Source organism: Diachasmimorpha longicaudata, chromosome 19 (genome assembly GCF_034640455.1).
Source record: "Diachasmimorpha longicaudata isolate KC_UGA_2023 chromosome 19, iyDiaLong2, whole genome shotgun sequence".
Lineage (NCBI taxonomy): Eukaryota > Metazoa > Arthropoda > Insecta > Hymenoptera > Braconidae > Diachasmimorpha > Diachasmimorpha longicaudata.
The window spans coordinates 3,089,885-3,116,749 of NC_087243.1; the positions used below are offsets into that span (position 1 = coordinate 3,089,885).

Below are 26,865 nucleotides of genomic sequence, written 5' to 3' on the forward strand. Positions count from 1 at the left end.
AATTTTAAACAACTGCAGCGAGAAAAATCCCACAAATACCATCGGAAAGTTATTATCAGTGATAGACTGATGTTTCCGGTCAACTGTCGATGCCAGGGTAATCATCAGGGTAATCTTCAATGCCCCCCCTTCCCTCTCCCACAAATTAAAATTATTAATATCAAATATAATAAAAATATGTGGCGTCTGACGTGGTAATGGACCAGTTCCCGGACGATATCGCATCGCCGCCAGTTGCAGTTCTTCAGGGGGTGAGGGATTGAGGGGGTGGGTTTAACAGAGGGCTTCATTAAAAATAGCTGTCTCCATTTCAAGGGAAAGAACCTCAAGACCTCACGTGAATGCTCATACAGCTCTACATTTGTGTGAGTAAAAAAAAAATGTACATTGAATGGGGCTCAGAGGACTTTGGTGTCACATATAAAATGCTCGGGGTTTCTCAGGAGATAGAGAATCTTATCGTAGGTTTTTTTTTTTCATTTTCAACCCTCCCCTAACTCCCCTCTTTGCTACGGCAACGAGCCACCAGGCAAATGTTTGGCCCCGTTCTATCGCACTCCTTATCGCACTCACCGGGCATTTTTATATTCAGAAACTTGACAGAATGTACGGACAACTGATACAACTGCATTGTTAATTTTTATTTATCTGAATTGGTGTAAGTAATAGGTTTATTCTTATCAGTGGTTTTTTGAATTGGTGTTGTCTATGCTCTGGTTGAGGTGAAGGAATTTTTTTTTTTTAGGGAGGGGGTTGTTATCTGAATTGATACGCGAATAATTTTGACGAGAATTGTGTAATAGTTTTGAAAAAAAAAATTCTCTTTTGTATTTTATATGAATTGAAATTTTTTTGAGGGAATGTTCGAGGGGTAAGTGTTGAGAGAAAATGGTGATGCATGAAGGGATGATAGTGGAGGTAATTTTTCATTGAATTCCTCCCCAAAAGTGAGTTTAAATGCTTCAGCAAAAGAATATTTTGAAAAATATTAAAAATATCGTGGAATTTTGGGGAAATCGATTGAACTGATCGATTAATCGTCCAGTTTTTCGTGGGGTCGATCGGTTTCACGAGACGATGGATCAACGAGGGGGGAGGGAAAGGGGTAAAAAAAAAGTTGGAGGATGCGAGAAGCCCCTCGTTGCACAATTATCTCATTGGCCGATCAGGACCCTCCCACGTGTTAATTTGCTTGTTGGTTAACCCTCCCCCATCCTTATCTTTTATTTCGTTGTTGCTTTTCGTGGAAGCCCTCTGGGTGTTCACCACCCTTATAGCCCTCCCCACACCACCGCCCTTCCCTCCCCCCCAACTCATTTTATTCTTCACTTAAGGAGAAATAAATGAACGAGAATAAAAATGTTCGAGTACTGGAGATTGAGAACGAGATTCTTCAGCTGATGAAGTTAAAATGGCGATGAATAATAATTAAAGGTAGAGAAATTTCTAAAAAATATCAATCATATGGGTAAATTAATAAGTCAATCGCTGAATTGAAAAAAAAAAATGGGAATTTTTTTTTAACAAATAAAATCGACCGTGAGATACATTGTATTGAAGTCAGATTCCAGATAAATAAGTTGGGTTATTCCTGAACCCAAGATTGACCTGAGATATGGAAAAGTTTTCGATAAAAATATACTCCCCCTCGTTCACTCAACGATGAACAATCATCAGAGGATTATTCAGTTATAGATTGTATACGATAAACAAACGTGGTAGACTCCGAGCCAAGCTCATCAATAATTTTAATCGTCGGTCTGATAACGATCGGTATAATCTACTGAATCAGATCCTACGAGTGATTAGATTTTTAAATTTTTGGGTAATTATAGATTTGAGGAGAGGAAAAAAACGAGTATAATGATGGCTCGCGAGTGATAAGATCCGATAAAATTTAAACTAATGAATTTCTCCTCCATTGTTTCAATTATTTTTCAAAAAATCGTTTTAAATAATTCATCACTCGTAATATTTCGACACATTTACCTTTTTACGAATAACTAATCTTGTTTTTTTTAACCCAAACCCAAGTGTTGAATTAATATTCCAGGAATAAATTACCATCAACCCCTTAATAATTAAACAAAAAAATATTACAAACATTTTAATTCCCTTCAGAAAAAAATTATTATGTTTAACTCACTCGTCAAACTCTTGAGATTCAGTCGTCTCTGTCTCCACAATAAAACACTCATGATTTAATAATAACAGTTAAACAATAATAATTCTCACAACCGATGATGAAATTCCCTCATTCTGATCCCAGTACAATGGAACACGTCACACACCAATGGCGAGATGAGTCTTCCCTTTCACACACTCTGTATTATTATAATATAATATACACACTGGACTCCCTCGGATCTTGATCACGACTGGCCCACGGGTGGCCCACTCTCTTGTCTATTGTCACGAGGGCGCAACGTGCATGAATAATCGCACCGAGATGTTACGTGTGGGCTTGACTGACGCCCCTATATAATACCCATTTGATGAAGACAGTTGTCTTACTTTTAAACAAATAAAACAAATCACCCTCAGACTAACAAAAAACTCCCCACCTTTACTCCACCAAATTTAATAAAATAAATAATTTTCCATAGCATTATATCGACTCAAATAATCGGAAATTAATTTTAAAAATAGGGGTGAGATGTTCGGAGACCCTTTCACCTCCCAGGAACATCTAAAACTGTCTGACTTGCACTGAAACAACCACTGCGTACACCAAAGAGAACTACCTGAAACCCTTATCACTGTTTTTTTTTTTTTTTACTGTCTTACCTCTCCCCCCCCCCCCCCCCCCACTTCCCCCACAATCACTCCCTTGCACTTTGTCAAGTTAAACATTTATCTCCCCTCTCCAGTCGCACACATTCCCCACTTTTGATACAACCATGGCCATGGTAACTCTGACCTTGGTACGTTATTTCGTACCTGAGGGAGAGTCACCTCACTGTCGTTACACTGTCTACAACTGTGTGAGAAATTGCAGTCACTGGTTGTATGTATCGAATACACGCGTGCAAGTTTAACGATAACCAGTATTGTGATAAGGCCAAGAGGGAGATAACGATTATGATTATAATACGTACATTCATATAAGCGATTATTCACAACGTTATCGGGTGAATTCTTTTTTCAGTCGTCATTTGTGTTTTTTTAAATTTTTTTTTTCTCATTTTTGTTCGGAGAAATTAATTCGTTATTTGAATTGTTGTTTTATCGTAACTGGCAGGATGTGACTGGATGAGATAATTTTCTATTTAAATAAACAGCAGATGGTGGAATTACAAAATCGATTGTCGAAAAGATATCAATTTCGAGGAATGAGACGTCATTTTAGTGAATAAATGTCACTAAAAAATTGATATAAAAATATATTTCAATGTATTTGAGAGGGGGTAGAATGATATGTGGAAATCCCAGTGAATTTTGCAACTTTCATGATAAATTTTGAAATAAAAAAATATAAAAAATTGATTGCCTTGCAAAAATTGCAGTATCACTTCAATTATCATCTCCAGATAAATAAATCCACTCGTTGAATTTTGTATATCTCCATGAGATATTCAAAACGACGATAACAAGGCGAATAAAACCGCATCCTTATCACCCAAAAAATTAACCAAAATGAATAAATAAAATTAAAGAGAAGAAAAAAAATGGGGAGACGTTTGAAAAAGAAAAATTGTGATTTTTCCTCAGTGATTTAGTGCACAGTGTGCAACTGTAGGTAGTGCAGCCTGCACTTTGACTCAGTTGGAATAAAAATAAGTTGAAAATGGAAGGGAGTAGACGGTAACAGCCCCGGGGGTTTGTATCGTCGCAAGTGTTGTGTGTGTGAGTGAGACAAAATGTGTTATCGGTATAGAGAGAGCGCTCCTTCGTTTTCTTGGGTCCGGGACGGGCGTTATCGGCCTCGTTCCAGATCGGCAACAGTGATATCACCAGAAAACGCGCGAGAGACCGGCGGCCACCTATTCGTGGCCAAGCGTTCACCGAGCTTCGGGAGCCCACGCGCGAGCCAAACTCGATACGCCATCATATACATACCATTGACTATTACGAAAGTTTTAAAAAATTTATCAACAAATAGGGGAATTAACGCGACGTGCCGTGCAGAGAATTTCAATTTTTATAATAAATATTTTCAAATAATTTAATCGAAAAAAAAAATCCCCAGGAAATATTTCACGTCACGATTTTTTTGGGGGGAAAAATTGACTGAAAGGGATGATAATTAATGATGGAGTTGTCGCCCTTTGGACTGTCATGAAGGTCTAGGAAATTCGGGAGATTATCATATGGAATGATAAATTAAAAGTTTTGTAAATAATTCGGAAAATGCAGTGGAAAATCGTCGGAAAAATTCAACGGTCTAGGGAATATCATGAAGTACCACGGAAACCGATAATTTTTCCTGGGGATTTTTTTTTTTTCTGTTTTTAATTGAGGCGGGTTGATGGAGTCGGTGACCGCTGGCCTCTTGGTGAGTCTGAAAAGAGATGCTCTCCCTGGCGCCCGCGTTATCTTCAACGTCGAGATCCTCGTGGCAACGAGACTCTCTCCTCTGTGTTGCACATTCACTGTATATACTTGAGATCAATCCACCGATGTGGGGGGGAGGGGGATAAGGGAAATGAGAGAGTGCAACAGTGATTTCTCTGTTCTGTCGCTCAAAAAGTTTGATAAAAAAATATCGTAAAATCGAACCGAAAATCCTGAGTGTCTCAAAGAAATAATATTTCATCGTTCCCGAAGACAAATGTTAACTCCCTCGAACGTTTAAAAAATGATAATTGATTGGAAAAAAATTAATTAAGTTAATTAAAATGAATTTTCCATTCGCTATTCCATAAAACTGTTTTTCTAAATATTTCACACATATCATTTACCATTTTTTACAACTGCAGTTGATTTATTACCGTACCTCGTGCATCAAAAAACCTTATCACCACAAAATCAACTAAAAAAATCTACTATCACCGGACGATGGAGGAGAATGAGCCACGTTAAACTCAAGGGGATAGACAGGAAATTCAAAGATAGTGCGATCTTCGCTGGTGATTTGTCAAAGTCGAGTTGATTCCCACGGATAAATGGAGTAGGCTTTGTTCCCCAGCTTTCATCGTCATCCAGCTCTGACCAATCGACAAGAACCTATTTGTTACCTTTGCCTCCCCCCTTTCCCTTTCCCTCCGCCACTTGAAAAATAGACTTGCACTTTCTGCACAAAAAAAATTGAGATGAAATGGACACGAAAACCCGGAGATTCCCTGAATGTCACAGGGGGTCGTTTCTCATTTGCGTAATCTCGGAAACACTCCCACCCTCTCCCCCCTCCTCACTCTCTCTCGCCCTTTCTCTATTCGTGACCAACGTCCAACCCTCAGTGACCCACCATTTGTTCTCCACATTTTGACGAGGCAAACTAGCTCTCCCTGGTACATCCTAATCGGCTCGAGCTCCTCTTTCTCCCTGACGTAATCATAATTGCGAACATGGGAATTTTAAAGGATTAAAAAAAGAACATTCCCTGCATACACCTGCAGGCACATCCCCCTGATGTGTTTTAATCAGTGATGTATTATCTAATGGGGTAGATTTATATTTTTTTTTTTGAGTGAGAGAGATATTAGTGACAATCGTTCACCGACGATTGTCATGACCAGACGAATTTATATTTTTTTATAGGAATTTTGGGGCTTGTGAGGGGCCTCGTGGGCCCCGAAAAAGGGCCCGAACTTGGGACCACCCCATTTTTCGGCTATTTCTTGGGAAATAATAGAGATAACACGATTTGGCCGACGACATTCGACTCGTGAGACGATTTAGGGCTCCCAAAATATTCTAAAATTAATTTCCAAAATGTGATGGGCATTAAATTTTCTATCTGCGTACGCAGTTGAAAAATCGGATCAACTATTCGGTTAAAATATTTTTTTTCCCCCCCCCCATTCGATATTCAATTTTCACCGTCGACCAAATGAAATGATTTTCACTCCCATAAAACATTTAACTATCCCCGACTCCACCTTTATTTCCCTCCCCCATTCTATCGACACACCAACTGCATCTATAAATGCCCGATGTCTCTGCATACAGAGTACATCGACCCCGATACCTAAAATCACCACTCGATCGTGTCTTGAATGGATTTATTAAGACCTCAGGGGCTAATGTTGTATGTACGCATAGTCTGACGCACTCACAAGTCCAAAAACTTCTCCAACACATTATCAATAATCTGACCTTGGCATTCTCGATAAATGGGATCCACTGTGTGGATTCATCTCCCTCATCTTTGCTTTAAAAAAACTCTCGTGGTTGTGTTGAATCGACTCGAGCAATCGAGAATTCATTTTTTTTTCCCCCCTTTGGTTTTAGATTTTTTTTTTTTTTTAACTTCTTTTTGCCTCATCGCTTTGATAAGATAAATAACTATCGGGTTGGATGGGACTGGTTCTCTTTTCTATTTTCATGCAGACGTCGAGGAGTTTTATGGTCGCGAGACCCTTCTTTTTGTGATGGATGGGAGATTAGGCGGTTTTTGAATTGGATTTTATGAGAAAATCAGGGGGGGAGAGGAGGAGGAGGGGGGAATTGATAATGGGAATGGATTTCAAGTAAAAAATCAAAGAAGATTGGTCAACTCTCAGTGAAGAAACTTTTTTTAAAAAATAATCGTTATTTTAAAAGAGAAAATTTCACGTTCAATGTAATAATTGATTCTCTTTTAATTAAAAATAATAATAAATACCTCGAGTATTTTGCCAGTATAAAATAAAATAGTAAAATTTGCGTTAAGATAATTTCCCAGAGTGATAAAAAAAATGAAAATTCCTTTTCTGTGGGAAATCAACTGGATAAATCCAATGAACCTCATAATCCACTCAAGAAAACCCTCCATCTGTCGGTCTCACCCACTCCCCCGCCCCTCATACCCCCCAAAAAAACACAAGAAAAGAATTAGCCAAGTCGGTGTGAGGTCCCGATACGCTTGTCAATGTACTTCCCGTCTTGAAGATGAGCCTCTTGACACCGGATATCCCAGTGCGGGCAATGGAGGTAAGATGGTCACGTGAATCTTCGTAAAAAATTCGACTCATCCACCTGGAGACCCTCAACCTCAAAGACCCCCGGGTATTACGTAATTCTAGTGGTTGAAAACGATGTTGAACTCGCGTCGTAAAGTTGGAATTCAGAGTGAAAGCTACCGATCCTCCCTGGGTGGACAGCCAACATTGCTAATGGCTTAATGGCAAATCGATGTTTTCTGTCCCACCGGAATGTATTTATGTACTCATCTACTGTTCTCATCATTCCCCAAACAGATACTTAACTAATCACAAATTGATTTGGGTGCGAATGGGTATAAATATTTATTGATAATAATCTCGACCATCGGTGGGCATTTCCTCGACTCTTTAATAGAAGGATCAGGTGAAATGTTGTTTAAATATAATAATAATCTAATAAACAACAATTTTTCACCTCTGCTCATCACAATCGTTCGATTATTATCAGACTAATTAATGGAATAATGAATTATTTTGTGATTAAAAAAATTTTTTAGCCTCATCGGTTATAAATTTATTGATTGATATCGATTCCAGGTCTCACCGATGAAATAAAATATTCTAATAATTTCTCCTCCCACAGATCGATAGTACAACCATCGGTGAAGTGATTTCCGATGAATTTTAATGATTCAACTTGATACCCAATCCCCAAAAAAAAATCATCTCCTTATCCCCACGATCTGACTTTTATCTTCGCTCCGAATAGCCACGAGTTTCAGCCCAAGTGAGATCGATTGCTCGTTAGTCGAGGGCTTGAGAATCGAAGAGACAGAACTGTCGTCTTTTCAAAAATTTTCAGATTGAAACACGATAATATGTCAAAACGAATATTCGATACTTTAAAATGCAGGTCGTTAGAGTCTCGAAGTTTTTTTTTATTTCGTTCCCGGTCTCGTCTCCCCACCGTCGGAGCTGTGGAGGGGGTGAGGATGAGTGTTGGGATTTGATAAAAAAAAAAAAAGGAGTGAGGATCCATAAAAATAACGACGATTTTTTTACATTGTTTTTTTTTTTTTTTTCATTTAGTCCAGTTGGCTCATACCCCGGGCGTATCTCCATTCGTCACTTGGACGGGTAGTTTAATAAAATTCAGGGTGGGGGAGATTGACTCGTGTCAAATTTAGAGTTTAATTCAATTTGTAGAGATGGATTTATTCGTGACGTGGGGTAATTTGAAGTTTTCCGGTTTTTCTTGATACCCAAGGGGGGTGGTAAAGTTACTCGAGGTGTTTTTCTTGTCATTTATGATTGAATTCATTCCACGACAGTATAATTTCAACCAGACAGACTATCAAACTTGACTATACGTCGACGATAATAAAACATCTCGGAAAATTCAATTTAAAATGAAATGAAAGTCAAACTAAATTTATCCTCAATTTATTATTAACCTAAAAAATTCAGGAACTAAAATTAAATAAAATTCCAAGCCTGACCTTTGATTAACCCAATTCAATCGTTAAAGTAATTCATTAATCCGTGACATGCGACAATTTCAACACCTCAATTTTTACTTTCCACTTCGGAGAATGGAAAGTTACTCAAGACATTTTTCTCCCAATTCTCAACCCAATAAAATTCACAGTCGCACCGTAATTTCACCGAGACACATGATTCACTTAAACCAAAACTTCAAATCCGGTTTTGTTTATAATAAAAATATATAAAAAACCCTCTAATGATATTCCGTGTGTCAAACCCGAGTGGAAATGCGGTGGCCACTAACGGATACCGCGATTAGATCGTCCGGAGAATGGGCATAAACTCAAAAATCAAAAGATGAAAAAATAAAATAAAAATAAGTATATAACTGGTAGATGGGAGTAGGACATATCAGAGAAGTCTAGACAATGTTCAGCAGGTATGTCTCGTATCTTTTAATTTTTTTATCTCTCCTTTTCCCTCTTTTTTTATTCCCCCGTCTCCTTATTCTCTTCCCTATCGCCTCTATCTTTTCTCTGAGACTCAGGAGAGTGTGTGAGAGAGAGACAGGGGGGGGAAGGGGGGAAGCGAGTGGACGCAGGATGGAGATAAAGAAAGGACTAAAGAGCGGAGATTAGCGCTAATGCATCGTGTGCAAGGTAAAGGGGAAGGTATCCCTCATATTTCAGACGAACCGTGACGTTCGTCCCCAGATATTCAATTCTATCGGACGTAGTTTTCCCCTCATTTTCTCCTTTTTTTTTTTATCTTCCCCCAGAGTATTTTTAATCCGAGAATCGTACGCTGCGCGCTACACATGAGACTATGATCTCCAAAGAGGACCAAAAGGTACCAGAACCGACAGGAAAATATTTTATAAAAAAATTTCTGAATAATTCGATAAATCGGGGGAAAATTGTCGCAAAAATCGCCTCATCCCGGACGTCTAAAATACTACACCCTCCCCTCCCCTCGCTCCACCCCCTACTACTAAATGGATGAATCGACAGGGATAGACAGCATCAAAGTAACATCGTTGCCGAGGACACGCCGAGTTTGTGACAAGTTTTCCACTCCCTCGATAACGTCTTTCCACGACGTCTGCATTTTCACTCAGACCATCGTATGCCAATGCGATAACGAGTCACAAACTTCAACCACTTCCCCTCACTACCTCAATCCCCATCCCCCCTCGCCCCCCCCCCTGAAATCAATGAATTTCGGTTGAACGATATGGAAATCCATCGAATTCTGGAAATATGATTCGATAATCTTCCCCTCAAACTTCACGAGAGATACAGGAAAATTTTGGGGGGTTTATGATTTGTGATATCAAGTGTCATCTTGCTGGTGAGAATAGCCCAGTGTGTGATGGCAACTGAAGGGGGTGGGGTTGCAGTTGTAAAAGGGAATGAGGGGGTTAAAGTGAGGGAACCGCAGTGCTGTCGCCCACTCGTGTGGAAAAATGATAGCGCCACCACTGACTGAGTACCTCCGAGAGTTCCGCGGGGTTCAGTGGGGGGTTGAAAGAGGTGAGGGGGAGAGTAGGAGTTGGGTACAGAGGGTTGACGTTGGCTCCAGAGGGCGGCGAGATGCCCGTTTGCGATTCCCTTATCGTTGCCGTGCAGTTGTGTGTGCCTTTATGAAGATCTGTCAAATATCTGGCGATTCTCGATTTTTTTTTTTCAAGTTTTTTAGAGAAATTTCTTGGGATTTTAGGGGTTTTCAAGGGGTGAGGGATGGCAGGGTGGGTAAATTGATATTTGGGATGATAAAGAATTATTTGGAATTTTTGGAACCGGAGATTTAACATTTTACCTGAAATAAATCGATATTTTGAAGATTTTTTTGAAATCGATTTATTTATTGATTATCAGTTCGTGAAAAATCGATTTTCCAATCGTTCGTGGGCTCTCTCGACTCCCACTCGACGAGTGGATACCTCGGAATGACTTCATCAAGCGATGTGAAAGGGGTATAAGTGCAATCGCTTCGCTATATAACGATTTGGGGGTTGAAGAATGGGGGTAACACCGATTGGCATGAAAAAGCGTCGTGATAAATCGTTAAATCATCCTCGTGGAAGAGACCGAACATAGGATCCACCCTAACCCTCTTGAATACCACTCTCCCTCTTTAACACCCCCCCCCCCCTACCCCCTATATAATTCCGTCTCACGAATGCCCCGGGTCAGTTCGGGAATTCGAGTCACGAATTCCATCGGAAATTAGGACCCGCTTCAAGTTCCCTTCACTCGTGTCTCCTCCACGTCAACTCATTCGTTTCCACAATTCGCGAGATGAATAACATTCACATTCCGTCAACGGATAAATAAATATATCTCACTATGAATAATAATGGAATAAAAAATTCCCAAAGAATATTCATGACATTCACTGGAAATTATTTCCCCTGAACTGTTACATTTCTAATCAGATTCAAGACGACCTCGTCAATCAGCCAATTTCATCAGGATATTTCAAATGAAATTCATCTAGATCACTTTCACTCCAACAATCCACGGTACCACCTTTACATTCATTCAAAATCGTGCCCAATGCCGTTAGGATTTATTTAAAAAATCGCAAATGTATCGACGAATCGTGAAATCGATAACTGTAAATCATAATTCAACTTCACCGAAACGGTATAAATTTTGTACATAATATTTATCTTATATTCACTAGCTGGAGAAGTCGGTGAGAGATCACTTGTACTGGCACAAACTCCCTTTGGTTTTAGGATTGGGTATTGTTGGATTAAAAAAAAAATGAGGGTGGGAGAGGGAGAGGGAGAGGTGAAGCTATCTGCGCGCACGGTATCACTTGCACATCTTTCGTTCCTCTTATTTTACATTTCTTCAAGAAGTGGATGAGGAACCGAGATAAATCGATCCCTCCCGGGTCTCTCGATCACGACGCCATGAAAATCGAGACTCAAGATTTTATACACTTCGATACTTGAAACTAACATGGCCGATTGGGGTTGAAAACATCTCATCGACATTTGTCTTGATTAATTAACCCTAAAATTACCTCAGAATTTAACCCTTCACGAATTAACACAAATAAAATTCTTTTATTTCCCGCATTACTCTCCCAATCGCCCTGAAAACCGAGGAGTCATCGAGAGCCACCCCTATCCCCTTCATCCCTCAAAAAAACTTAACTCTTTGAAGAAGAAAATTTTCTCATCCCCAATTCGTACGTGCTCCACCTCATAATTGTATTTCCAACGGACAAAAGTGCCAGTTCCATTCACAGCAAAATCCTCTAATCTCATTCCACCCCCTTTTACCACCCCCCCCTCGGCATCCATAACCGCACACATACGTGGCAAAGTATCAACGAGACGAAATGAAAAGGCGCAAAGTGGATGTATCGGTAATAATAATCGCGAGAATGAGAGAGTTGAACTGAATAGCGAGTAACTACATTGCAAAGAGTGTGATGAGGGTTGGGGGGTGAATGGGGGGGTGGATGGCGTCGTTTTGTGGGATGTAGATATGCCATGTTCTTGTTCAACCAGGGGCTGTGGCTTCGGTGGGTGAATAAGTGTCGGTGGATTGGCGATTGGTAACGCAAATGGCAAGAGGGTAGGGGGTAGGGGGATGAATGATGCGAGTGAGTACTCTCCTTTTGTCTTTACCACTGCTTTAAATCCAACCCCACCCCCTTCAACTCCCTCGATTACTTCTCTTTCTATTCGAGTTCATCCCATTTCTCTCACACCACTCGCTGTCTTGTCCCTCGTGAAACGCTTTACCGTTATCCACCCTCTTTAACCCCCTCATGTACTCGGTGATGCGTCTTTTCATCGTTCGTGTATTGTATCTCGTGAATTAATTTATTAATCTATTTATTATTGATTATTTTTAAGGTTTAATTTATGGGAAAAATTAAGGGTTGAAATTTGTTTTGTGGAATAAAAATTTTTGCCACCCCAGGAACTACCCTCTCACTCCCCGAATTATTATTCCTCTCGAAACCAGTGAGAACATCATTTTTCACACGATTACTTCCCCCCGATAATCGAATGATAAGGGATGTGATAGGCAAAACAGTAATAACTCATAAATTTCCGTTGTCTTTTTTCATGTCATCTTTCATGACATGGTGCTTAAAAATAAGTGACAGTCAGGGTCCAGAGGGTGAAGTGGAAAAAAAGAAGAAGGGTGACATCAGTCCCGGAGTAAAATAAGAAAGTAGATTAGGAGGCATTGGCCCGGGGGCTATCCACTCTCTCGAGTCAACTTTTTAAATACTTTCCAACTCCAACGGTGACAAATTGGACAGGATGAAGAGGGAGGACCGTTTACTTCAACCCCTGGATTAATTCAACCCTGAAAAAAGCTCTCAAAGTCCGAAACTACGATAAGTGTCTTGTTATTAAGAATGTCTTTTCTTTTAACTGGTGTGGAAGACGAAAAAAATCAACCCCCTCCCCTCACTCCCCCATTTTAAATGTTAATAAATGTAAATGAGACAAAAACGATAGAAAATCAAACGTATTTCTAATTAATCAAATAAATTGTATCTCGAAATTTTTTTTTTATTTCTGTTAATTCGAAAGGAAACGAGCTGACTCTGAATATTTTAAATTGAGGGTAAAGTTTCATACTCTCAATTAAAAAGGGAATAATCTGCAGAAGAAAAAAAAACCCTAAAAATTATAATGACAATAATTAAACCAGAATATTTCCAATTTAATGAAAAATAATTAATTTGTGATATAATGAAGGAAAACGAATGGCTTTAAAATTCATAATTGAGACTGAAATTTTATGTCATCGTCATCTAGATGAGCTGACCCCATAGCACAGACAACTGGCAGACGATACGAATGTCCGGGCGAGACCAGGGGGGAGTTACGGAGGGATGAAGAAGAGGGTGAGGAATATGGAGAAGTCAGAAAACCCGTGTGAATGTGTATGTGGGGCTAAACGTTGGATATATCTGGGTAGCGAGTTAATTCTGCCCCTGAGGGGTGAGCCTCACGAGTGAAGAGTGTACGGAGGGGGTGGGTGGAGGTGGGGAAGAAGGGGGTGGAGGCGAGCCGCACGGGTGAGATAACACATTTTGACGGTATAAAAATGAGTGTTTTTCTCATCCTATCTACGCAGATAGCGCACCTCCAGAGTCGGATTTTTCTCCAGCTACGTCTCCTCTTTTTTACCCCCTCATTCGCATTAAAATGCCACTTTATTTTTAATTTTAATATATTTTATTATAACTATTTTTTAAATTGATTAATCAACTCGAAAATAACCCGACACTATCACCTATTCCACAACGAATAAATAAATAAAATAATATAAAAATAAAAACCAATAATCAACCCCTCAACCCCTCAACCCCTACCCTCCAACCCCTAATCATTAATAAAAAAATAATGATTTTTACTTCATAAAATTAATTGAAACTGAAGACTAAAGTGATTTGTATCGACGAGCGTAGGAGTTTTAAATAAAAAAAAAACGTTAAAAAAACGGATATTGCGTCAGTGACGACGCCACGATCTAATTTCAATGGTGTCTGTACTGGTTCCTAAAGAAGGGGAGGAGAGGGGGGATGGAGAAGTGGGGGAGAGACGAATAGAGGATGAACGGAAGATGCTGTAAGTAATACAGGCGCCATTGAAATTAACATATCTCAACGATAGGCCAACGGCGTATGTACCCAACCAGCACGATGTGGCAAACGATATCGTACATAGATGTATATAACCCTCAAGTACGTGTACTTGATCGACGGGGGAGTTATAACACGTCATGTTAAACAGCCGGATCAATTGACATTCCACTCAGTAAATTATCCACCTCTTGTTAGGATTTCTCTCATCGAATTTACACGAAGATAATGACAGATGAATCGGTGATTAATCCGTGAATTATTTTAAAAAAACCCTCACATCAATAATTAATCAATAATTAATTATAATTAATTATTATTTTTAAAAATATCATAATCAAATCGATAAAACAAATATTTTATCCTTTGAAAATGATTTATACGATATATTATTGACATAATGTATCTTTCATTTTGATTTTAATGTCCCAAGCGTTTCCTCCTCCCTCTTTCCATCCCACCCCCCACCCTCCCTCTCGTACAGAGTCAGGAATACCAAGATAGAATCAGTAGCTGGAGCTAGTTAGACGATAACATCGCCCCGGGTGGATATATACGCGGCGTAACGGCGAGGCAACTGTCGGAGGGGGGGGGGGAGAGGGGTGGTAGAGGGTGAAGGCGGTGGTAAAATGGAAGGAGGTGAGGTATAGGTAGAGTAGAGAGGGATGGAGGGGTGGGAGTGGAGGAACGATCGTTGATAAGAACAGCCGCGCAGTCCCGATAACGTTGTCCCTTATCTTCGTCCAGTGGCGCCGCAACTCTCAAGGCTCCCCCACCACCAAAAAAACTTCCACCACCCCTCATTCACCCAGTGGGTGAGGTATACCACCCACTCATCCCCCCTTACCCCACCCGCTGTAGCACACTTCTATTCGATTTGTATGGCAACGCGTCCAGACATTCGATTTATATTCATCAGAAAAAAAAAATGGTAAAGCAATATTGCGTTGAAGGAATTTTTATGATTAACATTGGAATCATTAATCGCCAGAGTGGAAGTCATAATCATGAGATACGAGAAATAATTCTCATGATGATGAATGAATTATTATTCAAAAAATAATTTATTTGAATTTTCGATAGAAATTCACCAAAAAATTATCGCTCATTAAATTTTATAAATTAAGTGATTGATAATTAAATTAAAAATTATGAGTAATCAGTAAATAGGTGCATACCCCACCCTCTCGATGATTAAATTAATGATATAGAGCTGCAGAAAATATTGTAATTTATAAATAAAATTTTTAATTCAAAAAATAGCGAAAAATACCTCCATTGAAATACGTAAATTTCAAGAGGGTGAGGGAGGGGGTGGGGGGTGGGGTGGTGGTGTAGTAGAAGGGAATATAGTATAGATGCCAAGAGTGATAGTGAAATAGGATGCCAGATTGTCGAATATGATAAGATCCCAGTCATGAGATACCCTCGACTCCTGGCCACATGCACACAGACGTAAAACCGATATTATCCATTCGTTTTTTATCCTTCTTCGTGTCGCTCATAAGGATAATAACCCCACACACCACGAGCAAATCATCAGATATATCCCCCCCCCCCCACCCCCAGTAAAAATTTACCCCACCCATTGGACTGACGTTCGCAATTGAAAATAGCGAGTGAGAAAAAATGGAAAAAAAAAATTGTAGATTTTGTGGATATTTTTTTAAACAATGGAATGTAAATCATATTTACTTGTAATCGGTGAGGAATGACACTCTCGTTGTGTACATAGCGACGAATACCAATGTGACTCAGTGGTGTCTCAAAAGAGAGATGGAGAAGGAAAGGAGATGGTTATCAGGCACTTTCCTGTGTCCTGCCACGTTCTCAGAAGAGCGTTCGAGCTGTATGAGGAAACGTTGTCCATGAATAATTCATGTATGTCGCCAAACGAGGCACCCATACTACCACATACATGTACATGTACACGAATAAGTTATTCTCATTGCAAAAGAAAAATATTTATCTCGATTGTTATATGCGTTCTAACAGATAGAAGATTAATTTTTTGATAACAATACGAGAGAGGAATGAATACCAACAATTTACGAGGACATATCGTCCTGAAGAAATTGAAGAATTGATAATGGACTTTCTCCAGGTTGAATTGTTGCTTTTACCTCGAATTTTGCAATTTAACAAACTGAATTTTAATTTTTTTTCTGATGAACTTTTGATGAAAATTCAAGTCTTCGTGAGAGATATTTCGTGACTTATTGTCAATTTAATATTATTCAAGACCTTTAATTTTGAATGGCACACGATGTGACGAGGCCATCGCCGATAAAGATGGTGACCAACTGAAGTCAAGTTATCTGAGACGTCATAACTAAACGTAGCAAAGTTGTTGGTACGTATCTCAGTGGAAGCCGGCAGGTTGCGCTATACAGTTCTCTTGCACTTGTACAACTCAATATATATATATACATGTGGGTACCGGACTCTTCAATGTCATGAGATAGCATACCCGATACTGCATCACTTCACCTCAACATACATATAATTTATCATGTGTGTGAGTGTGACTACCGTCTACCATCTCTAACCCAGTGAGAATAGGGCTTTTTCCATCTGTTAGCATAATCTTATCGTTTCCAATGTCACGGAAAAATCATTGGACACCGATAAACTGAAGATATTTTCCATTGATTAGAATTTCATCAGAGGAAAGTGCCATGCAGAGATAGAAAAATCGTGGAAAAAAAAAATACCAGATCGTCATGGAAATTTAACTCAAAGTTGATCAATTTTTTCAACAAAAAAACGCCAGAAGATCTCAAAAGGGTCAATTTTTTCCCCCTATCACACACTGTTTTTTGTCTGTTATCACAGCACTAGTGCATCACAATCTCTGGTTATTCTTTACCGAGGATGAGCTACAACTTCCAACCGGAAAAATCTCTTATTTCGCATTATCGCTGTTTGAAAAGAAAATTTATTGCTGATGAAAAGCTCGCAAAATTCTCGAGAATATTCCCCACTACCTCAAACCTCATGCTTGTACATAGGGTAAAAGACAACGAGACGGGTAGTACATTTATCCGGTCTCTCTGATAAGCGATCTGCGGCCAATCGTCGTGCCGTGTGATAACATCTGATTACTTTAGTCCACTGCCCGCAACACACTGACTTCAGCTTTCATATGAATTCACGTACTCGGTCATTACACGCGCCTCTCAACGTCAACTCATTTAGTTAAAAATCGCAGGAATGACAATCAAGTCAGAAGTAATTTATTCTGATTATTTCAGGTCAATAAAACTCCAAAACTCCCAAATAAAAAATAAATAAATTTGATAAAACGTACACCGCCATTTTAATTTTTCAAAATTCATTTTAACCCTCGCAAAAGACCTCAAACGATTCCCTCAAATACTCCCCACAATTTTCAACATTTAAAATAAATAAAAAAAATGTTAAATAAATATGTACAAAGTTTTTCATCGATACGAAGGATTCCTCGCATTCCTCAAATTACAACCACAAACACCCTGAAAAAAAAAAAAATCTTAATGTGTTATTAAAAACAGCCGTGGCTTAGTGCCCGTACACTAGTGTCGGTGGTTTTTATCAGTCATTTCCATTTCTTGATAACTGTTTCTGCTTATCGCATGGGGTTCTGGTCCGAGCGAGTTCGTTTCTCCCACTACCTTTTACCACTCCCTTCGACTACAGTGAAGTCTCGTGTATACACAAGAGCTGCCTACAACCACTGTTTTACCGAGTTTAACTATCTCTATCTCTGTTTCACTGACTCGCATTCGCTTAACGCCACCTTTATTTATTTTTTTTTTATCCAACTCTTCCCCCCCGTACCACCCCGAAGCCCTCGCACTGTCTCGCTCACTCTATCCGGTAATAACTTTGGCTATCGCCTTCATTGATCTCAGTATCACTGCTTTATCTCGAACTGCACTGGCGTCGCCACCACGGGACGCTGAATATTTTTTCCAACAAATATTATATTTTTTAAAAATAAAGATGAACTCATCATTTTTTTTTTCACAACTCAATTTCTCGAATTTCAATGGATTTATTCACGATTTTATTCCTCAAACCTCTAACTGTTGATTAATAACATTCAGATAACCCAAATAATACTAGAAATTCCATAAATATTGACATAATAAATAATGATTATTGGAAATGAAAAAATGTAGAGAAAGAAATTGAAAAAAAATTGAAATTATGAAGAATTAAATGGTCGAGTGTAATAACTCACGATAAACTATCATAAATAATTCAATAGATAGTCGATGCAAGAGTCAATGCGATTGCCGATAGATATGAGTAATGAGAATATTTAAGAAGAGGCGAGAGTATTAGCAACATGAGATAATAAGTTACCGGGTTTAGCAGGTGACGAATTAACGTATTAGATATTACCGAGTGAATAAATAATCATGATAAACTAGTACGACATGATATTCTGTTATAGAAAAGTGTTGATCTCACCCCAGGATACAAGTGACTGCCTACTCTATATCACAGTACAATTTTTTTCCCCTCATTATTATTAATATTTCACAATTATCGCATTACTTGTGACATTAATGGTGAATGTAATTGGAGAAACGCCGGAGTATACCCCATATCCAATTACTTACTGGCAGGGTAATTTGATACGACTGGAGGAGAGATTTTTCCAATTTTTCGTAAATAAATTCACCCCCTGTTTTAATTTTTCCCTTTAAAACGGGTAAAAGGGCTTGTCACTGTTCATCGGGGTCATTGTCGATCTCACATACACCCAGTACCATCATCGTGACATAAAAAAAAATTTCCACAATTTTTTTTTTCTCGTGAGAACAATCACAACGTATGAAAGAATGCCATTGTGTCAATATAAACACAGTACCATGAAAGTCATACGTCGATCCACCTCGTACGTTTATTACCTCACCATGAAATGGATCTCCTCCACTCACTTCAATATACCCTGTGACCAAGTGAGACAGAGATGCCGAGGGCGAGTCCCTCCTCCGTACTTCCATTCGCGCATAATCACGACCAATAAATCTCAGTTGCATAAGTGTAACGAGCGATAGTAGATCGCAACGCACACAGCCCCGAGGCACAACGCGTTACATTCGAGGTAAAAGAGGAGGTATCGGGATGAGGAGGAGTTCAGTCCCTGTATTACCAAGAAGAAGAAAAAAAAAAAAACAATCCAGAAGAGGGTGGAGAGTATGACATTCACTTTCCCATCGGAGTGTTCTTTTCCTCGATTTAAAGAGGAAAAAAAAAAAGGGACGCGGGAATTAATTGAATTTATTTCTGGAATAACCACACGTGGACATCGTTAATGCCCAGGAGTGTGGTGAATGGTGCAGCACCTGTTGCCGGTTCACACCTACTTGAAACTGGACCCGTGCGAAAGAGCCATCGCTCGATTATTTTTGTGACACCCAAAATTCCGAAAAAAAAAATTCAACAAATGAATTTAATGACGATATTTAACTCCATATTTCACGATTTTCTTTGCCCTGTCAAGAACTGGGGGTTCTATAAATTATTAATAACTTTACTTTCAAATTGTTTATAAATTATTCTAAATTTTAACGATAGAAAATATTTTTTTTAAATAAAAATAAATGTAATAAAGCATTTTTAGTATTTTCCTAACGTTATGATTTTACCATGAGTCCCACTGAATTTCACCCCCAAAATTCAATTATCCATCCCCTATCTACCCCACCCCACTCCCCGATTCTCTGCAAAAATCGCCCAAAATAAAATGCATTGGTCGATGAAAAAAAAAAAAATTCCAACTCGAAAGTTATTCCTCAAGAAAACCCATTGGTCGTACACACACGGTCCGTTCCGGAGAGCGATGGGTCCGGACGATACGCGACGCGAGTTGAGGCCACTCTACCTCCACCACCCCACCAAACAGGGGGAATGAACGCGCATATAAAACTCGAACTATCTTGGCAATCTGAGTCTCAACGCGAACCAGTTTTCGCGTGCTACGTTCATTCGGAGTCTCCAAGGAGGGCCCCCCCCCATCCACATTTACCCTCTATAAACAATTTTTTACTCCATCCAATTCTCTCAACAATAAAATTAACGATACAACATGGATAAGAGAAGATGAGGTTAATACGTGAGTAAATTATCGTGATGTTTACTTTGTATCGGTTATTTTTTTAAATATTTGACAGAATTATTGAGCGTAAAAATTTTATTAAAATGTTTTATTACGAATTCTTTATGGAATTGATTAAAAATCTGTATTAAATTATGGGCACTTTATAAAAATTCTTATCGCATTATAATTTCACGGAAAACTTCAAGGATTATCGTTCCACAAATTTCAAAATTTTTCAAATTCAATTAACTCCTCAATTTAATAAAAAATAATACGATTTTCACGTTTAATTAGTGCACCCCATCATAATTATAATTATTTCAATATTTTTTCAATAATAATCGCATAACCCTGGTAATGTATCGTCGGATAAGACATTCCCACTGTACATAATCACGATACCACCAAAATGCATTTGCAGTATGATGCCATTGGATTTTGGAATTGAGGATGGAAGGCCTGGGTCACACGAGATTGCGGATGGTTAATTTATCGTTGAGGAGAAACTGGGCGCACCTTATCGCGGCAAGCCACCAACGATAGCACTCACCGACGCCCCCCAGATCACTCGATAACCACATTTATCCGTCATCGTGTCGTCCACACAACTCCACCCCCTCCCTCTCCCTTTACCCCAACCCAATTTCAAAATTCACAGGAGAATCTGACCGCAGCATCAAGCAAATACATCACTCATTTGCCGTCAATATTCACAACCGTTAATTCTTTAATTAAATGATAACGACAAGACGAGATGTTTTTTAATCTAAAACGCGAGCATAAAAGATCCATTAAACACGAAAAAAAAAATTTATTCACCTTTGGACGGAGGAAAAAAAAAACATTTCCCCAAGTGCCAGTGAAATTCGATCGCATTACAGACGGATGTAAAAATGAAGAGAATAAAAAATATATGAAAAATATGTTGCGAAAGTTGATATCCCTATGGCCGGGTATATACAAGATCGAACGATATAATCCTCAAGTAGCTCTCGTTGGGGTTCACTGGTTAGCGAATATTTGCAATTTTTTTTTCACGATAATCCAAAATAATCCAGAAAAGAATGAGATAAAGGGCCCGTGAAGACGATGAGGTAAAACGAGAATGAGATACCGGTCGCAGACCGATCGTATCGTACATGTGAGGTGAGGGTGATGTGTGGGGGGAGGGGAGTAAGGGGGTGAGGGATAGAGGGGGTATGTAAAAAGGGATTTTGTCTCTTTCTCTGTCTTTGTGGGTCTGATGGTGTCGTGGGAGGCCAAGGGTAGGTAAACCAGCGAAGGTTTACCGCTGGAAATGATGAGGAATTGTGGTGGGGGGGGGGGGGGGGGGGGTGGAGAAGGGGGGGAAACGTGGGGAATAAAGGTGGAACACACAAATAACTGCATATAAAACGTGTTATAAGCCTCTGCACTAAGGAGACCCATCATAAAAACTTTATCACGAGTCGTATTATGTGTGTGTATGGGTGCGTGCGAATGACGCGTGCGAAAACTAGTCGTTCGTCACGTTTTTTTCATTTTTATTGCAGCTACTTATTTTTATATTTATTTTTGTAAATAAGAGGTTGATGGTGTGAAGTGAGAATTGGATAAAAATGAAGATTAACATTGCGTCTGTGAATGTGACCCTTATTGACCTCATTAAGGCCTTAATGTAACCTCCAGACCTCGATAAGACCTTCGTGATAAGCCCTCAAAGCCCTTCCACCCCATTTTCACCCCTTTCCGAGGGAAAATAAAATATTAATTATGGGAATTGCCAATTTGAGTGAGTTATAAATAATTTCTGATGTGAGAAAAATTCAATGACGTTCCCACCCTCCTCCTGACGCACCCCGTCATATTGCTGTAACGACTTTTTTGAAATTACTGATTAATTGATTCTATCCCCCTGATAGTGATTATTTTAATATTTAAATTTTCATGATTGATTCAGCCGATATATTGACTGATTAAAATGATAATAATCTCGTTTGGAAAGGCGTACACCGGTGACTGGTGTAGTCGATAATGAATGGTTAGATCGATAATCTACAGCGTCTCTACACTCCGATGGAGTCAATCCCACCCCCACTTCACCACCTCTTGACTAACTCAGGAACATACACACACATTGGTTAACCGATAATGTCTGATCGATATATTATCGCTGTTTGAATCGCGGTAAAACGATTAATTGCTTTCCATCATTCGATTTCTCATCAATGATTTTTTAATCACTCAATTTCTCTATTTCTATTCACAACTATTTATCATTTTATCGTACAATAATCGATCTATTCGATTTGTAATAATTATTATCATCGTATTTCCACGATGAAGTAAATTATTTCGTGATTGGCAAAGGCCTCTACCTTAATTCAACATTTTTTCGTCTCTTGTCTTTTATTTTATTCTCATCTTCGTTCCAGAAAATTAGGGAATGCGATGCGGTAAAACGCGGACGAATCGTGCAGCTCGTGTCTCTCCCACGCGAGAATTTGTTGAGTCACGCGATTCAGCACCTTCTCCCAGGCATAGGTGTACGTACTTTTATTATTCGGATTTTTTTTTTTTTAATCCCCCAGAATTTCTGGATTTCATTTCCGGATCACGAGAATTGCAATTTAATTTAATTATTATTTTTGAAGTGAATTATACGATTAAAATGTACACTATAATGAATAATCAATAATATTAAGTCGTGTAAAATGTCAGGAAGACTTTGAAGGCCTCACAGAGGTCTTATTTAATCCCTCCAGGCTGACACCGAGGTCATATTCCACTCAATTAATCACCAGTCGCATTAAAAATTAATATTTACTAATCAATCTCGATAAAACTAATTAAAATAAAAATTCTCAAATCGTCCTCCAGTCCTCAACATTCTTAAAATAACTAAATAATTAACAATTACCCTCGTCCTTAAATAAATTTATCTTTCTTTCATTCCAATTAATCCACAACTTAAAAGGAAAATTATCCATTGAATTAACGATTTGAAATTAAAAAAATTAAAAAATTTCTGCAATTGAAGAATTTAAAAAATTTTCTAATGTTCTACTTTCAATGCCAAAAGAACCGGAATCAGTGGTGCGGATATACATATATATTCATACGGTTCCCTGGGTAAACGATAAGAGAGGAGGGAGTGAGAGAGAGAGAGGGGGGGCGCGCTCAGTGGCGATTCGTTATCGCGATCAACAGCGTGGCCACGTTGGGTAAAACGATAACGATAACAAACTCCTGTCGCTCGGCTACTCTCTGGTTAAACGCAGCAAAGCAAAATCTTCCCCCCCTTCCCACCCTTCTCCCCTCCCCCCTGTGGGCTCGCCTCACCCCTACGCCCTTTTACTTTATAGCATCGTGTTGCTCGCACGTACGTTAATGTTGTTCCCTTTTCCCTTGGAATCTCCCCCTTCCCCCTCTATCAGTACAAATGTATACATCGATGAACATATTTCCAGTTGTTCTTGATTATTTTTGTATAATTAATTGACAATTGTTGGATTTTTAATGAATTCGGTGTGATTTTAGTGATCGAAAAAGATATTTGACAAATATCTGTATAATTAAGACAAATGAGTGTATAATTAATATAATGAATTAGTTGTTAATATAATTATTTAACCACCACTATGTTTTATTTAATCTTGAAAAAAATCACCAAATAAATCATAAAATAAATGAAAAATTCAATTTATCCCACGAAAAATGGACGATGAATTCTAAAGAAAGAATAAAGGATACGAAGACGCCATAGTGTTCCATAGATTCCTTTTATCACAAACCCCAAACCCCAAGATTGAATATATTTCATATGTTTTCATAACTATAGCTTTACTATCTTTCTTCTGGACAGGCGAAAAACCGTTTGTGGAAGGAGGAGGGGTGGAAAAACGGGGGCACGAGGTGAGAGGAGAAGTGGAGGCCCAAGTGAGATAGAGCCCCTTCTCCCTTCCTCCCTAAAAAAGGGGGGGTTTGGGTTGGCAGAAGGGGTGTGAGAGAGGGAGGGAGAGTGTGCGGCGGCCACGGGAAATCAACCGTGAGGAGATACCGCTTGACTGATGTGCGCCTTTCTGTTGTAAAACGATAAAGGCGAACGCGGCATTGGTCGCACGAGGCTTCACCGATAGCACAACCTCCCTGTACCATCACCCCTCCACCTCCACCACCCCTACGTCCTTCATCCCCCGAGCCAATGCCTCTTTTCATCTACTCTGTGGAGGATGAAGAACTTGTTTTCGCAATTTTCTCTGTCTTTCGGGGATTTATTTCCGGTTTAAACGAATTAATATTTAAAATATGTCAAGGCTTAAGGGTAGGGGATGGGGGTGGGTGAGAACGCGATAAATACCGCCCTTATCCGCACTCCGAATTTTTTAAAAAATTCACAGAAATTTAATTAATCATTTCAACCGAAAAAAAAAAATGATGAAAAAATCAGTTAAAAAATTCTAATCACTTTATAAATCATAAATAAAATATAAAAGTTCATAAATTACGATTATGAACTTGACTGGAGAACAAAGCATCCGCCAACTCACACACATACAATATCCATTTCATGTGTGATGTAGTTGCAATCGGGTGGGAGCAGCAGCTCTCGGTAGTCGAATCTAATTAAATATAATTAGCTGTGATTTGCATAGATAGTCGATAGAGACCGGACGTAGTGATAAGAGAGATAACGGGTTTTGCACGAGCGATACGAGGTACGATTATTGTTGTCGGCTCGTCGGCTATGGGTACACGGTACTATGTTGGCTATCCTATACCTTGCTATCCCCCTTCCTCCCCCCCCTCAAACCCCGCCAAACCCCTAGACTGCGCTCCCTCATTCCAATAGTGAGACGAGAGAGCTGTATAGACAATGCTGAAACGACAATTCTCTGGTTTATATTCACTTGTTCATTAAATAAAATGTACATTTGCCCGAAGGAATATAATTAAAAAGCTCTTGTCAGTAGTCGACATGGGGTAATTGACTTAATTGAGTATTTACATGGTATTAAGATAAGAAAATGTGAAAAATTATTAATGGCTAGTAATCATGATTTTGTTTATGACTTAAATAAGAAAATTAATTATTGTTTTAAAATATTTTTTTGATATTTAAAGTTAAAAACTTCTAACAATTAAAAAAAAATCAGAATTTGCAGTAATTTGATTGAATGACAAAATAAAACGATAAACAAAGATAATAAAAATTAACGATTGAGTTAAACTCAAATAATTATCTTATAAATATCATCAAAAATATTTATTTAACATTAAAATCTTATTTCACCCCTGATTTCCATCATCATTGTTCACTAGAGAATGGCTGACTACCTATAGGACATTCCGATAGTCGAGGGATTCGATATCAGTTCGCACGTCATTACCTTGAAGGGGGGGATAGGGGGATGAGGTGGGGGGTTGAGGGGTTGTCGGTTTGTCGGTGGCAGTTTGATGTTGGAATCCACGTGAATCTCACACTCGTCTTCCTCGCAGTTGTACACACACAGGTTACCCTTCACCCCTCCAACAATCGTCTCATCGTCCCCCCTCCTCCTCCCTTTCCCTTCCCTTCCCCTTCTGGTGCCAGTGACGAGTTGTTCACCCAGGTTGAGACCGGTAGATTTGCAATGGTCTGCAAGTGGATTGCAAGACCACGACATTTTACGCAAAGGGATTGTCCGTAACTACCCGGGAATGATCTGTGGATCGACGACGTTGTTAATTCGTATCGAATGAATTCATCGAGGAGAGGACTAACACGCTCCCATGGAGTCACGATTGTATTGGTTGTATATATGTATTCATGGATTATTCACAGAGGGATGACGGGGGGGGGGGTGGAGGGAGGGAGGGGGATGAAATTGCCGTTTCGTATCTCCCAGACAACCGGACGATTTGTGTTCGGGGGATAATAAATCATCATGTGGTGAACGAATTGAATATAAATTATGAAAAATCAAAAATATTAACAATCGTTTGAATAATTATAACGAGATCAAGGTATATTGTCCTTTAAAAATGAATGAATCAATCGAATAAATTAATTCCAAAAGAATTTGTCACGTGAAGAACCTTTTGAGGTGTCAAAAAACTCTACGAGATAATTTCGAAGATTTTTCTGATGATTTTTTAAAAATAATTCAATGATAAATATTTTTTTCATTCGGGAGATGATTAACAAATTGAAATGTCAGACCTTGTAATTATCGCGAACTCAGGAGAACAGATCAAATCAACCCCCTCCCCTCCCCCCTCCCCCCCCAACCCCTCAATCAATTCCACAAATGATTTATATACTTCGAGCAACAATAATCATTCTCTCACAATAGACAAATCAATTTCAAATCTATTCCAAGTGGCTTCCAGCCATTTCTATTGACACGATATAACTCATGTGTATGGGTGTAACACCATAGTGTTATGTATCTCGCGAGAAATCACCGCCTCATATACATACAATGTCACGCACCTCATACTTTTAACTGCCACGTTAGTAGCGTTACTCACTGCTCCCTGATTCTTTTATAATTTTTTAATAATCCCCTTTATAATGTTATTTTTTTTTTTATTTGCAATCTCTATCAAATTCCAAAATCTCTCCCATTATTTCTCCCTCTCACCCCTTTACCAATTTTGTTACACATG

The 26,865-nt window shown here is 38.9% G+C and overlaps 1 protein-coding gene across 4 annotated transcripts in view; it reads right to left on the reverse strand.

Moving 5' to 3' along the window:
- LOC135171266 (zinc finger protein ush) overlaps window positions 1–26,865 on the reverse strand; it is a 72,937-nt gene that overhangs the window by 25,049 nt on the left and 21,023 nt on the right. The window contains exon 1 of one of the 4 annotated variants that reach the window (XM_064137694.1): window positions 2,147–2,776. The exons of the other annotated variants lie outside the window; for them this stretch is intronic. Coding sequence (XP_063993764.1) covers window positions 2,147–2,198 — 52 coding nt within the window. The 5' untranslated portion in view covers window positions 2,199–2,776. Of the gene's footprint in view, window positions 1–2,146; window positions 2,777–26,865 lie in introns of those variants that run through there. 4 annotated transcript variants of the gene reach the window in all.